Raw genomic sequence first — 15,945 nt, forward strand, 5'->3', positions numbered from 1 at the left:
CCATGCCACTCGGCCTGTCCCATGTGCTTTACGTTGACACAGAGGATGAACCAGGGCAGAGTGGAAAAGAATGGTCTGCGTGCACTGTGGCACGGGAGGGAGGAAAGAGGCTCCACTCGGCCTCAGCAAATCAGTGTGGATTGGACAGGGGGTATTTGAAGAGAATTAGGCTTTGCAATCCTGCCTGGCATCTGGGTCCCTTGTCGGTATTTACCAACTTGTATGCCTAGTTGGGTACTCCAATTAGGAGAGCTGAACGTTTCAAGAACAAGTTGGAAGCCGCGTGCGCTAGAGCCTACCCGCAGTTGCCGAACTGAGACAGAACAGCCTCTGAGAGGTTTGCGCAGCACAGACGGCTGCTCCAGCCCCTGGGAATAGCTTGGTATGCAATGCCTTCCCAGCACCCTTCTTACTCTCTCCAACCAACTTCCTGAGACTTACAGAATGACAAAGTCAACAAACACAAACTCATAGACTCGTCTACATAAAATCTACATTAGAACGCTAATGAAGCAGACTCTCTTATTGTCTCCACTTTATGGATGCGGAGGCTAAGTAAAAAGATGATTAACGTGCCTGCAGTCGTAGAGCTAGGAAGTGGTAGATTCAGACGGGATTACACATGTACAGTGGCAGCCCTAACCCCTGGGCTCTTTGGTCACTGTTCCTGTTCATCTCTCGCCCTGGGTCTGCTCTCTCACATACTCTACAAAGGTGGCAGAGTGCGGACAGATGACGGACCTGCTCCAGTCAAGGATGCTTAAGACAAGCCTGCAGAGCACTGTGGTATGGGAAAGCAATGGGATTTAAGTCAAGTACCATAGCAGGTGAGGGGACCTGGGAGGTCACTCCGTGGTAGACGCTTGCCTCCCATGTCAGAGCCTGTCAGATCAGTCTCCGGCACTGCACAGAGAAGGAGTAGTGGGAACTTGAAACCGACTTAACCTAGATTCAAAGTAACTGAAACCGATAATACAACAAAAGTTCCCCAAATGTCCCAAAGGGACAGGCACGTGGCTACGTCCCGTCAAAAGCAAGGGGCGCGAGGAATAGTGAAATCGCTTTTGTTTGTACCTGTGGAGATGGGGATGCCTGCGAACAAGTCTCACGTTAAATCGGTCACTACCCGATGGCGCAGCCATACCTTGCTGAAGTACAGAGAAGACCCGGAAGACACGACCCCACAGCCTTGCTCAGGTTTTACAACTTCTCCCCCAATAACTTCTTGCCAGTCTGAGTCCCAACTGCTCGGGTTCTCAAAATCTGACATAATCGTGGAAGGAAGTGCGGCTTCTGGGTGGCATTCAGTGCCCTGGTATCCCTGGTCACACCTGTGAAGAGTGCACAATAAGCAAGTCGTCTGCACCACAGTGATGGCTTCCCTACTTAGTTGTGTTGCCCCAGGTCTCATCCTTATGCTAGATTTTTCTGTAGCGTTACTGTGTGTGTGATGTGGCACCATCTCCTGTACTTTTATATTCCTCAGAGCGGGTAGAGTCTTTAGTTGTACGTATTATGTTAAAACTGTGGAATCCAAGATAAAGAAGTAATGGGGAAAGACACACGGCTTATGGTTGTGTAAGAGATGGGGGAATTTCCCATCGCTTTAAAAATATCAAAAACGTTGGTTCATTTATTCAACTAACATGTCACGCTGGTGATACTTCAGTCCTTTCTGATTAAATGACGTATATTTGGGGCCTTTAAGGACTCAAGTGTAATCACTTTCTCCCTGTGCACACAGACATGAGTGGTGCGGGGGAGAGTGCTACAGTGTTTGTCTTACTGAAGAGGATTGTGGTGGGGTGGGGGATGGGAACTTCCAGCAGGACTTCCATAATAACCCAGCAGGCCTCGTCTTGAGTTTGGAGGTAAAGGTTCAGAATATGTGGCTTCACGTTAGTGTAGCAGCGTGTTTTACGTGCGGAATAAGAGCAGAAGGGAGACCGCTTGCTTTTGGCTATTTTGTTATGCTTGAGTCTTTGCGCGGACTGGGAAAAGAACTGCTGGGATGAAGCCACAGACAAACCCTGAGACACAGGAGTGGGTCCCACTCTCAGGAGCACATACCTGCACACGCCGTGGTCACATGAGCCATGCCCACTGCACATGTTGGGGCATTGCTGCCCAATGTAAATGTCGTCTAAAGCCCACTCATCCTGGGCTGTGTAATAGCTCTGACTCCAACGGAAGCGGGTGGCCCCGGACCTAGAGACAAAGCAGGCAGTACCAGATGAACTACAGTGTTCGTCACCAAGAACACCTTCTGACAGCAAACTCCCCAGATGTCTGTTTGGGTTCCCAGCATTTGTTTTTGACTTAATTTTCACCAATTATTTTGCAGTTCAGCAATTCTATCATGAAAGAAAGTTGAAAAAGGACCTGCCCACATTATACTGTAATTTTAATTTAGTTGCAGCATTTTAAAGAAAAGTAGAAGGCCAGACTTTCTACCATTACTCAAAAATTCGATTCTAGAAATAAAGAACATTCAAAAGTAAAAGCTACCTATGCAACAACACAACAAAGCGTGATTTTCACAGATGAGAATACAAAATATTTCACTTAGAGTAGTAGAATTTCTCAAAACAATCACGCCAGCCACCATTGGAAGACTTTCATTTGGTTCAGAACATAAAGCAAACCCTTGGCATGCAGTTTTGGTGTAGAGAAGACACATTGGAAAGGACATCATCTGCACGTGAGGACAGCTCATTCCTGAAACACACACTCGCTTGGGTTTCATGGGCCAGCTGACCTTAACTATCGGACATGTGAGCACAAGCCCTCGGGGCCTCAGGTCATTGAGGACAGAGTCTAGAGATCCTCCTGGGGTCATATAAAAACAGGCTTAAAGTCAGTGACTGCTTGAAAACATTTAAAAAAATTTACAGAGAAATCTTCATGCATAGGATTTTCCAGAGATCCATGGTACATTTCTTTTGGTCAAAGTGCTAAAATACCACCATCATCACCACCACCACAACATAGCAACAATAACAACACAACATAACACAGCAATATAACAACAATCCAACACAATCCAAAAAAATAACAACAATAGCAACACAACACCAACAATATAACACAACATAACAATAGCACTGTAACAACACAACAATATAGCAACACAACAACAGCAATATAACAACACAACACAATACAACACAACAGCAATACAACAACACAACAATATAACAATACAACAACACAATACATCAACACAACGATAACAATATAACACAACACAACACAATACAACACAACAATAACAATATAACAACACAACAATATAACAATACAACAACACAATACATCAACACAACAATAACAATATAACAACACAATATAACAACACAACAACACATCAATAAAACAATAACAATATAACAACACAACAATGTAACAACACAACATAATACAACATAACAATAGCAACACAACAGTAATATAACAACACAATATAGCAACTCAACAATATAACATAGTACAACACAACAGCAATATAACAACATAACAATATTGTAACACAACATAACAACACAAAAGCAATATAACAACACAACACAACAATGTAACAATAGCAGTATAACAACAGAACAATATAACAACACAACAACACAACAAAATAACATAAAGTTTGCAGAATCTTTGTGTGTGCTTATCTTTGTTAATCCCAGCACCTCCGAGCACACGCACAGATGCACTCCATCTGTCTTTGAATGGTGTGTAAGAACCTGCACCAATTACACATACTGAGCACACCATTGTGCACATCAGACTGTTACAATTCAGACCAAGCTTTTGTTTGTTTATTCCGTCAATGATCTGTTGATAATAGTCGGTGATTTTATTTGTAGCAGGAGATTCCAGGGTTCACGGACCGTCCAAGTAGATGGGTTTATTTGCATATCAGTACCTACCATGGAAACAAGACAGAGATCTCTGTGGTAGTGGCTTATGCTCGTAACTTAACAGCCACTTGGTTTTCATGGTACTGTTACCAACTGCCTTTTGGAGAAGCCTTCAAAAAAATAGCTCACTAGAGTACTGTGGTGGCTTGAATAAGAATGGCCTTGGAGGCCCAAATATTCCAATGCTTGGTTACCAGCAGTGGCACTACTTGATAAGGAATAATAGATGTGACTTTGTTAGAGGAAGTGTGCCATTGGGTGTGCACTTTAAGGTTTCAAAAGCTCACACCTGGCCCAGAGCCTCTCTCTTCCTGCTGCTTGCAGATCAGGATGTAGAACTCTCAGCTACTTCTCTAGTACCCTGGCTGACTATGTGCTACCATGTTCCCACTATGATGAAAATGGGCTAGCCCTCTGAAACTGTAAGCCAGACCCAATGAAATGCTTTCTTTGATAAGACTTGCCTTGGTCATGACGTCTCTTCACAGCAATAGAGCGGTGACTAAGACAAGTATAGTGCCTTATAAAATTGGACAAACAAAACTCAGGGATGTGATGACTCATGCCACCGTGGAAAGGAGACTGCTCTGTTCTAAAATTGATTATAATCTGAGTCATATTCAGAGTCCCAGTTGACCAGGCCCTGGTCTTCTGGATATAAGGACAGCACTCATCTCAATAGCTTGTACAGAAATAGAACTAATTAGGTGCTCAAAATAGCGTCCTAAAGATGAGTCAAACAGGCTACAAGAGGTGTCAATAGATTGAAGAATGCACCAGGAGGTAGGGTGAGACTCCCCGGACCCCAACTTTGCAGCACAGCAGCTCTGTGATCTTTAATGAGCACTTGGGGCTGGCAGAGGCTTCTAGTGCCTCATTTCTCAAATAAAAGGTGCGGACAATTGATGTGTAGGATCTGACTCCTCTAGTCGGACTTTACTTTTCTCATAGTTAGATGTCTTTAGAGTACAGATGGAAATATTGTTTTGAAGGCTTTCTTAGGTTTCCAGTTTATGTTCTTAGAGACACGTGCGCATTCCAAGGAAGAGATCCGTGTGCTCATAAACTCTTGAAGAGGGATTTACCACGGAGAGTTCAAAGTTACCTCACTTAAATGTACTCTACATATTGATGTCAACTAGGAGAAGAGCCAGAAAAAAAAGAGCTTGGATATTGATTGGATTCATTTTTAGTGAGAAAAAAAATTAATCGTGTGAGGCATCTCCAGTGGGTTTCATGAAGAAGGTGAGGTGTGATCACACTGATTTGCACACTCCGCACTGTGCAAGGCTGTCCTCCACACAGATATTTTGTCTGCCAATCTATTCTACCATCTGTCTGTCCATCCATCCAGCCTCTCTGAAGAGGTCATGATAGAACATTAACTTGCACTTAAAACACCAATGTCAAACTATACATTTCTAAAAGCAACAAAACTTGGGTCTTAATGCAACTTTTCCTCTCATGAACTTCAAGACCAAAGCACAGTGGCATCCACTCATTTCTCGGTGCTCCTAGACCCCGAAGAGTCAAGGTAAACGAAGGCTGACTAAATTGTGTTTTCCACCTTTAGCGTTCCTGTAATTACATTTGCTCAATTATTCTGAGACTCATCTACCGATTTAGGTGTTGACTTGTTTATGAAGTCAGCAACTGACAGCTGTTTGAGTCTCATTAGGCCCTGTTCTTATGCAAATGTCCCTCGTAAAAATGAAATTAATTTTCACTGGGTAGCGAACGCTCAGCTCCTATACGGTGTAATTTCGCCGAGCAGGTGTATCCAGCGGCTATCCACGCGGCAGCTATCCGATCGAACGCATTTCCCAAAACTAACGACGTTATCTGGGATAATGCGAGGACCATGCTTGCTTTGAAGTTCTCTGTATATTTCCATACGTGTTGGAATCAAAACAGAACAATGATTTGGTCAGAGACATAACGTCGTTCAAAACAATCTGCCTGCTTCCCCATCGGAATGCTGCTTGCAAAGACTTGAATTAAATATAATAAAAAAATTACCCGGGATGCTGAGGAGACTGGAGGTTCAGTCTTTAGAGTGGAGACTTACGCATCATGGACTCAGAAACAGAGCGACATTTTTCATGTAGCAATAATATTTGGGTTAACTGTGAGTCAGTGGGAATGCTGAAATAAGTACTATACTAGGCTGTTTGTTTTCCAAAGTAATATTTTCACTCCTCCAAGAGGTCTGACAGAAAATCGGAAGAGCAGAATTACAGAGTGCATGCGCCTAAAGAATGATTTTTTTATTTGAAAATAATATATTCATTTTTTACTCGGTATAGAAAATAACGTTTCTGAAATGGCATTTACACACACAAACATATATATATATATATATGCATATATATATGCATATATATATATATATATATATATAAATAGGTTTTTGTTGCACATATTGCCCTCCACTACTCTCCCCTTCCCTATTTCTTCTTTTACTTGGCTCCTTTGTGCCCCAAAGAGGTTCCTCTGTTTTCCTGTCATACATATACATATGTGTTACAGTGCGCTCCTTCTTTAATTCCCTGATGCACTTTACATTTAAGTTCCATGTAATTTCTAACAGTCCATGAAGACATCTAACATAGGACAGGCACTCTCCTGAGTGTCCAGGTCACTACACTCCCCATCAGGTGTCCAATTAACACTGATGAGGGTTAACCTTTCCTGACTATTAGTAACAATAAGTTCAGTGATGAACTTAATTAATTCATTAAGTTTAGGGATTGACTCACTAAGAAGTGAGTGTAGCACACCATCGGACAATATATAAAGGTTGGTTTGTTTTCTGATAGGAAAATACTTTTTGGATACTACCTAAACTATAATAAATGAAAATGCTGGCCCAGGGCTGGAGAGATGGCTCAGTGGTTAGAGCACGGGTTGCTCTTCCAGAGGTCCTGGGTTTGATTCCCAGCACCCACGTCAGTAAATTCAGATCCAGGGGACCTAATGCCATCTTTGGCTTCTGAAAGCACGGGGCACACATGTGGCACAAAAGACACACATACAGCCAAACACTCACCACATAAAAATCAAAGACAATGATGGGGCAGAATGTTTCTAGGAGTAAAAAGACATCTCTCCACGCACTATCAATGTTATCTTAGCACTGCCATTTTGAACTTGAACCACACACACCAATGAATAAAATCACTCAGTGTTTTTTTTTTTTTTTCAGCCATGAAGACCAGAAAGCCCTCAGGACCTTGCACTTGGAGTGATCAGAGCTTCGATTGTTGAGTGCTGTTTTACAGATCTTTCATTGAAATACATGCTTGGAATGTCATTGAAATTAAATAAAAATCTTGATTACTTTCTCAGCAGTCGACACAAAAGAGTAGAATATTAAAGAAAGCAAGAACTTATTATACAAAGCATCGGCAGAATATCTTGGAAATGGCTCACAGTGGGACATTAAAAAAAAAACTCGTGGAAATCAAATTTTAAGCATTTTCTTCCAACTGACATAAATGATGCCTTGGAAAAACGATCAAGGCGCCATTCTCACACAGCACAGGCATTCGGTCAACAGGAGTCGTGACTCTGTGAGGCATCTAACTTTTGTATGTGAATCAATGGAGAAAGATTTGTTTAGTCATTTTCTCTTCATAAAAGAGGCACCAGAAGCAGACGTCACAGAAAAACACAGTGCTCATCCTGTTCACTTTCTCTTCTCCACATGTCCGAGAGCCCTAGAGTTCCAGGACCATAAGAAACCTTTAACATAAACTAATTAAAACGGTCCATACATTGACAGGATTCCACCGGTAAGGAGCATGCGCCTGGCTGATCACTAGAGGAGCTTTACTGAGAATTCAGACCCAGTTTCTAGTCCCAGGCCTTGTCTTTGTACAAGCTGAGGAAAGGCTTTAAATGTTATCCACAAAAGTTTAGAGCAGAGACTGAAGGAACGGCCATTCAGAGCCTGCCCCACATGTGGCCCATACATATACAGCCACCAAACTAGATAAGATGGATGAAGCTAAGAAGTGCAGCCTGACAGGAACCGGATACAGACCTCTCCTTAGAGACACATCCAGAGCATGTCCAATACAGAGGCGAATGCTAGCAGCAAAACACTGAACTGAGAATGGGTCCCCCGTTGGAGGAATTAGAGAAAGGACTGAAAGAGCTGAAGGAGCTTGCAACCCCATAAGAACAACAATGCCAACCAACCAGAGCTTCCAGGGACTAAACCACTACTGAAAGACTATACATGGACTGACCCAGGGCTCCAACTGCATATGAAGCAGAGAACAGCCTTGTTGAGCACCAGTGGAAGGGGAAGCCCTTGGTCCTGCCAAGGTTGGACCCCCCAGTGTAGGGGACTGTCCGGGATGGTGGTGGTAAGATGGGGTAGATGGGGAGGGGACCCGCATTATAGAAGGGGAGGGGGAGAGGATAGGAGGTTGATGGACAGGAAACCTGGAAAGGGAATAACATTTGAAATGTAAATAAGAAATACCCAATTTAAAAAAAATGGAAAAAATAAAGAAATAAAAATTTTATCCACAGCACTGAATAATAATAACAACAATGATTAATAATTATTAATAATAAAGAAGGTACAGATGTTGAGTGTTTTGACTGAACAGGCTAAGATGAAAAAAAAAACATAATGTCTGGGGAAAAAAAAACTACTGTTTTTTCTTTCCTCTTCTCAACTGTTCTTTCTTCCTTGTTTACTTTGGCCTCATCCTCTGAGGCACGATTTCTATTGTTACGAATAAAAAACTGTGACTGGGAAAAGAACCTGTGCGTTAGGCTTTTGGTATAAAAAGTTGGGCTAGCAGTGAGAGAGAAGAAATTTGCAATCCAAACTCCGTGGGTTCCTAGACCCCTTGCATCTAGACCCCTTGCTTTGTTTTGAATGTCAAGCTTAAAGAAGTGGGCTCACTGTAGCTCTGCCACGAAAACAAAATTTCGGGGCCAGAAGCAGCTGACACTGGGAAAACACATTTTCACACTTCTCATTAGCTTCCCTGTCTGCAATCCTGGGTGTAAGAGCCATCCCGGGGCTTCTGGGTAGGGAGGAAATGATCTTAGAAGCCTGCAGACCTTATCCTCACACTCGTGCTAACCCAGAGCAAGAACGGAAGCGAGGCCACATTTAAGGCACCGTTTCTCACCATGTTTTCTGGGGAAGGATGACAGTCACTCTTCTCCACTGCGTGAACTCACTGGCGTGGTAAATGCTGGCGGATGTAAATTCCTGGCAACTTGGCATACTGGGAAGGCACTCCTGAAAGAGAGGAAGGAGCCAACCTCAGCTTCCGTTTGCCCACTGCATGTGCTTCACCTCCCACTGCAAGAGAACACGACCTTCGAGAAAGCCAATGCCATGGTTTTAGCTCTGGTACTAGGGACAAAATTCACGATCTTTCCCTTTGTGAAGCTAAAAACATTTGGGAAGAAATTACAGCTGAGATGTCATCATAGAATTAAACACCTTTCAGTTTTCAGCACCAGCAGAAATGGATGAGGATCAATTTTGATCCATTACAATGAGCATTTATAAAATTTATCTTACACATTATAATATCTTTGCACTTACTGTGCTGTCAGAATATTGGTGTGTGTGTGTGTTTATGTGTGTGCTATGTAAAATAAATTTATTCCAAAAATTAGATTGTAGTTCTTTTTGTGTGTTTCTGAGGCCTGGAGGTACCACATCCCTTATGGTACATCTCATGGTCTACCCATGGATGGGAAAAGAACAGATGGAAACATGCCACGGTGGAAGAAGAAACATGTCTTCAGAGGAGGAGCGCTAGAGAAATAATATTCAAAACACACTACCAACAGCATCCAGTCTTGGGTTCCTCTTTTTCTATTTCTAATTTCTATTTGGTATCTGATACTACTGGGGAGTGGTCTCTTTGTGAGATTTCTAACTTGGCGTCAAGGTTATATAATACTGTTTCTTTTCAACTACAGGACATGGTATTGATCCCGAGCTTGAGCGAAGCCATACATACGTCTTGTACAAGGTGCCAGGTGAGCCCGTGGTTGGTGGAATACTCCAGCTTCACCTGGTTGTCCATGTGAGGAGTGTACTTCTGGCCACACCCCATCACCAGGCTGAACTGAATCATATAGGACGCTCCAATCTGCATGGACTGTGTTTCCACGTAGCGCATGCTCGAGGCAAGTTTCGAATCTCCCGTAAAACTGAAAGAAGCAAGGTGGAAATTGGATAATTCTTCAGGCGCCGTGTCAGAGAAGATGGAGTGAGTTCTTGTTCTCAGCTCACACAGTCTCATTTCACTTGTTTAAACTCAGCTGAGCTGTAGAACAGGTTTCAGTAAGTCTAAGAAATTCAATTTAAACCAAAGAAGACCTTTAAAGTAACGCTAATGCATAGAGTTTGTCAGATGTATCTGAAACTGAGAACTCATGCATCACTCTCATTAATCTTGGCAGCTGGAATCTATCTCAATGAAACAATTCTAAATTCAAAGGCAATTTTATATAAACGTGAATATTAAATGATTACTGATATTATAAGTTGGTGGTGATCTCAAAGCCTACCTAGGGAGAATTGGGAAAGCATAGGTACGTTAGAATGGGTACCCAGTAGAATACCATCTGCATTGCAAATATTGATGAAGGTGATAAGAGTATTTTAAAGCATATTCATTACGTTTTAATGTTATCCACAAAATACTACATAAAGACAATAGACTAGAATGTTTGTAGCGGTGGAAGATTTCACGAAATATTTTTAATGCTCACGAACTCAATATTAAAAATGTTGTAATATGTTTTTAATCTTTGTGCCCCAAGTTCGTCAAATTCATTATTTTGGTTGTTATATCAGTACCCTGTAACTACAGTGTTAAGCTGTTTGAAGGAAGACAAAGTCATTATCATTTTTAGAAGAAAAAAAAAAAGAAAGAACTCAAGGGATTTGTAATCTACCCAGGATTAAACTATAGACACCTTCGCGCTTCAGTGACATGGGTCGCTGTAGGCCACACGAGTGCCAACTGCACTCAGATTACCTGCCAGCGAATGTGTCTTGCACTCGGAAGCAGGCCTGGCACCGTCCGACAGTCTTCTCTGGTAACGCATGCACGCAGAAGAACGTCTACACTTCCTCGGAAGGCATTCTTTAAGAAGTGGACTATGCTCATCTAGAAGCTCATTATGGACTTGGAGTCAAGGTTATCAGACACAGACTTTCTCCAACAATGAGTAATAAGTACTGTCTCACAGTTTTTAAACTAAGACTTTTCACCTGAGCGGAGAATGCTGAAAGGGAACAGAATAGCTTCAATGTCTAGAATGTTCAGTAGAGGTCGTATTCGCTCCTGCTGGCCTTGTCAATGGAGCTAAGAAACAGTGCTACAGAGCGCTCGTGATTAACAATGGCGCTGATCCTTTGCTGCGTCTTAACCAAGTCCTAAGACCGAGCCTACATTTTCTTCCCTAGAGTCCTGCTTACAGTGATGCTGGGAAGTGAGGACAGTTATTTCTTTTTAATAGACACGGAAAGGGGGGTAAATGGTCAATGGTGAGGTCTCAATGAGAACCCAGCATTGATGGACGCCAAAACCCTGCTTTTGATTACCTTAAAGATGGAAGGAACCATTGCAATGTGAAATCAAATTTCTTACACCCATTTGATAAACCATGATCTCTCAGTCATTATGCAGTGACATTGTGATGTGGAAGACCTAAAACCATGACTTTTTTACATGTCCCAAGGCACAACATGCCACTCTGAAAGTGTAAAGTGTTAGGTTTAAGATTTTTTTTTTTTTTGGTTCTTTTTTTTGGAGCTGGGGACCGAACCCAGGTTTAAGATTTTTAGCAACCCTGGCACAGTGAAAGGCACAGAGAACAAACGCAGCAAATGCAGGTAAAAAGCCAGTCTCCTTTCTCTCCCCACCTCTCAACCATAGTCACACTATGTGCACTGCTGGGTCTTCACCCATTAGATGCAAGAGGAGGAGCCCCTTTCAGTGATGGTCACACTGTGTGCACCACTCTGTCTTCCCAGGGAGGTGGAGGGCCGATTTGCTTATCTGGCTTTCAAGTGGTTTTAAAACTGAAACTATTTTTTTCACACAATATATTCTGATCACGGTTTCCCCTCTCCCAACTCCTCTCAGACATGGAGGGACTTGGCTGCCATATCCTTTCATATCCTTTTGCCCTCTCCTCCTGTAGACTTCCTCTCTAGCCTGGCGGGTCTCATCTAGTAGAAACCCTGCAGCCTCCCTGTGGATGGGGTCCTTTCTGCTGAGACGCAGAAGCAGAGAGGCAGAGAGCACCTCCAGCAGCCTTGTTAACTGTTCTCCAGCCTGGGCCGTCTATGTCAGGACGGCTTGTTAGAAATGGCAAATCAGCTTCTACCTTTGTTTATGCTACAGTCACTCGTTTCTGCTCTAGCCTGGAACTGAATGCCTTTCTAACCTCGCAGTACTGAATGATATCTATTCGGATGCCTTAAGCTGAAGCAAAGTAACAGGAGAAAAGCATGGGTAGCCGCACTGTAACAGTAGCTGTTCACAGCACAAGCTCATTTGATTGCTTCTGAGTTACGTGAGATTAGCTGAAGGCCAGGCACACTGGGTCTGCTGTTCCCCTTCCTAATGCTCTTATTCAGCTGGGGGTTTGGAAGAAGGGAATTTGGTGAGCGGAGTCCTTCCATTTACAGAAGTGCTTCTCTGATGCACTCCGAAGTCATCTTATAAGGGGAAAAGTGAACCGAGACGCTCCTGTTGGGAGCACTAAAATATGGAGGACAGCCCACATCGGCATTTCAGGGAATTCTGGGGACAAAATACATCAGGAATCAGGATCCTTGGCTTTATTTGTGATGTCTTGAAAGGGTGTTTCAAAATCAAGAAATGCTTTTTAAGAAGCATCTGTTTTTGTTTGCGACTTCGAGTAACAGAGAACAAGAACAAATCATTGGTATCTGAGTTGTGAAAACCCTTCTTTTCCTTTGGTAATGCTGACAAGCTCTGCTCTGCATTATGGCTACCTCTCTGTGGTCCACGCTGGGTGGCAGCCCTTTCTGTCTTCATCTTCCTGTGGGTTTCCCATCTCCTACCAAGGTACCTCTGTTAAATCAAGCCACCTCTGTTACTGGTCTCTAGGCTTCTAGGGAGGCCAGAGGGTAAGGGATGGGAAGGTTCTGTTCTCTTTGTTCCAATCAACACAGCTCTCCCAACACCATTTCCTTGAGAAGTTTACAGCTCATGCGTGTTTAAGGTTCCAAAAGCGTCACGGCGTTTTTCCGCCACGTTGCGTCCACCAGCAAGTGGCAAACATGTTGTCCTAGATGGCACGTTCGCACGATTTCCTGGTTTGTTAATATTTCTGGGTTAATCTCTACAGCCTCTCAGCCACTGTCTCAACTGGGCTTGTTATCGCGAACAGTGTATTTCTGAATCTCGTTACTTATTTTTACAGAAAAGCTGGTTTCATTAAAACAAACCTGGGGTTTCTTGACATAAGGCATTGTGACACATTTATTAGAGGGGTGTTTGAGAAATCTTTGTGGGTTTCTAAGTGGCTAACTCCCCCACCTTGTTTGTCTAGCTGAGTTTTCAGGGTTCTGTTGGCAATTAAAGCTATTTCGGAATGCATGAGTTCTTAGCACCTGCTCCAGGCTGTTTTTAGGTGTTTTGTCCCCGCCACCTGTTTTCCTCTGCCTATCTTCACAATGACAAAATGCAGTAAAGGAAGTTTCTGTCCTCCAGTTTCTCCAGTCCTGAGCTCGTTTTTCTCAGCATAGTTCCTGAACTCAGGGATAGACTCTCACACCAAGCTAGATGCGCTCTGCAGTCAACTCAGAACGTCACTTAAGCTATTTGGCTGCTAGTCACTGAGCTTTTATAGAGAAGGACCTCTCGGTAAACAAACGGAGCATAACATGTAGCAATCGCCCCCTCCTCCAAAAGGATTAGATAAGTTCAGATTTCAGGACACAGAGGATGGGAGGTGGGACTCCAGAGAAAGAGGCTGCCAGGCAGTGCGAACAATGGTTGTGCTCAAATGGATACTTTGTTTCTAGCCAGGTGATGCGGACTGACAGGCAGATAGTGCAGGATGTTCCGATAAGAGGGAGACTGACTGGAGCCAAAGGGAGTGGCTCTCGTGCCTCTCTTAATTGTTCAGAGTTCCACTGCCGCTAACTCACCTCCCCCATTTCTCCTGGGGCCTGTGGGCAATTCACCCGACTTCTAGATGCCTGGAGATGATCTCAGTCACTTTAAAAAGAAAAGCAACCAGTTTTAAAAGTTACAGGCACTCATTGGTATAAAACAGTTGGGAAGACTTTGATCAAGTCTGTGAGGTTTTCTTGTACATCGCATGGCACATTCTGAAGGAAACGTTCAGCAGTTGGAATAAGCTCTTGCAGAAGATGGTAACACACTTTTGGGTGTGTGTCCCCAGGGAGAGATATCTGATGGGTATATCATAACTATCATCCAACCTGCCTCTGTCTCTGTCTCTGTCCCTCTCTGTCTCTGTCTCTGTGTGTGTGTGTAAGAGAGAGAGAGAGAGGAGAGAGAGAGAGAGAGAGAGAGAGAGAGAGAACAGTTGCCAGAGGCCCCTCTCAACTCCTCCATTTTCCCTGCCTCTTTTGAAGAACGGAGTTGGTCAAACTTTGTTTTTTCCAGCTCCTCCACTTCTGCCCACGACTCCAGTTCATCTCCCGCTGCTGGCTGCCCAGAAGCCTGTTATAGGCACAGACCTCAGAGCCAATTTGCACAGACAGGAACTTGATGGATCCACATTTACTCCTTTACCATTACCGTCATGTGGACAACCCTGACGACCCTGGGTGAGGGTGCGGCATGAAGGAGAAGGGGAAATGCAGGGAAGAGCATTGAAATAGTCTTCTTTTCTTTAGCTGTGTGTGGCCACATGCACTGTTCAGAGAACACCGATGAGAGACATTCGAAGTCTTTTAAGATTGATTCTGATACCTTTCATCATGGCAACTCCAACCCACACCATGGCAGATGTATTAATGCGCATGGGTACCTCACATTAGATAAAATACTTCTATTTGCAGAGCATCTTCAGATGTGCTTCTGCAATTTCCCCTTTAAATCTTCTTTGGGTACAGGTGATTTGGTGGACATTTGGCTGTGATTTCTCATCATATTTAGGAGTCTGTCCTCCAATGTTATTTCCAATATCACAAAATTTTATGAATATTAGGCTTAGCAGTTAATGAAGTTGGCATTGTGTCGTGTTTAATAGATATTTTGCTTTTGCAATTTCCTTGCCCTGTTTTAGAGATGATACCCATTTGTCAGCTCTTGGACTTTCTCCAGACTTGGACAAAGCTTGGTGAAATGGCACTGGGCCAACCTGGCCGATGGCGAGGCACTGAGGGAGGAAAGAGCTTGACCTGCTGACGAAGCAGTGGACCGAGTGACTGGCAGCCAGAAGAGCTGGGGGCTGTAGAACCTGAGCGGCCCGACGACCAAGGTCTACTAAGGGGTGTTGCCTAGAAAGAAATGGTATCGACTCAGCGAATTTCCATTTCACCAAGCCAGGCAGAACACAGACCTGATCCACCACTGTAAATGTTTCTTCCCGCTGGTTTGATCAGTGGTTAATTAGCTGAGTAGAAATCATCTTTAGGTTCTTAGTACAAAGGAAGACAGCTAGGATAATCTCAGTTTGGAGAGATAATGGCTTCCAAACGTCAATCCCTCTGCTGTTAATAGGACCTGAATCTTGGGACACAGCCACCATATCTGTTCCTAGGCAGGTTCTGGTTATCAGCATGTCCTGCAAAATGGATCCAGGAACCCCTTTGTCCATGGCCATTATCAGACCCCAAGTTCCACTGCAGCACATGCAGTACTAACAGCACTATTAGTCTCCCAGGCGAACTGTCACCGCTTCTCCTGTCCCCTCTGACAGCCGCTTTCTACACAGCAGCTACCATTACTTTAAAAGTCTAAGACTGTGACCCACCTCCGTCTCAAACTGTTTGTTGAATTTGATAGCAGCTGGACCAGAACCC

General features: G+C 43.5%; 1 protein-coding gene across 1 annotated transcript in view; it reads right to left on the minus strand.

The window, feature by feature from the left end:
• Positions 1-15,945, minus strand: part of Reln (reelin) — a 425,071-nt gene that overhangs the window by 108,371 nt on the left and 300,755 nt on the right. Inside the window, 4 exon segments of the mRNA XM_032907091.1 lie at positions 1,145-1,331; positions 2,071-2,208; positions 9,071-9,183; positions 9,920-10,112. Coding sequence (XP_032762982.1) covers positions 1,145-1,331; positions 2,071-2,208; positions 9,071-9,183; positions 9,920-10,112 — 631 coding nt within the window.

This window comes from Rattus rattus, chromosome 6, assembly GCF_011064425.1.
Source record: "Rattus rattus isolate New Zealand chromosome 6, Rrattus_CSIRO_v1, whole genome shotgun sequence".
In the NCBI taxonomy this organism is placed as follows: domain Eukaryota; kingdom Metazoa; phylum Chordata; class Mammalia; order Rodentia; family Muridae; genus Rattus; species Rattus rattus.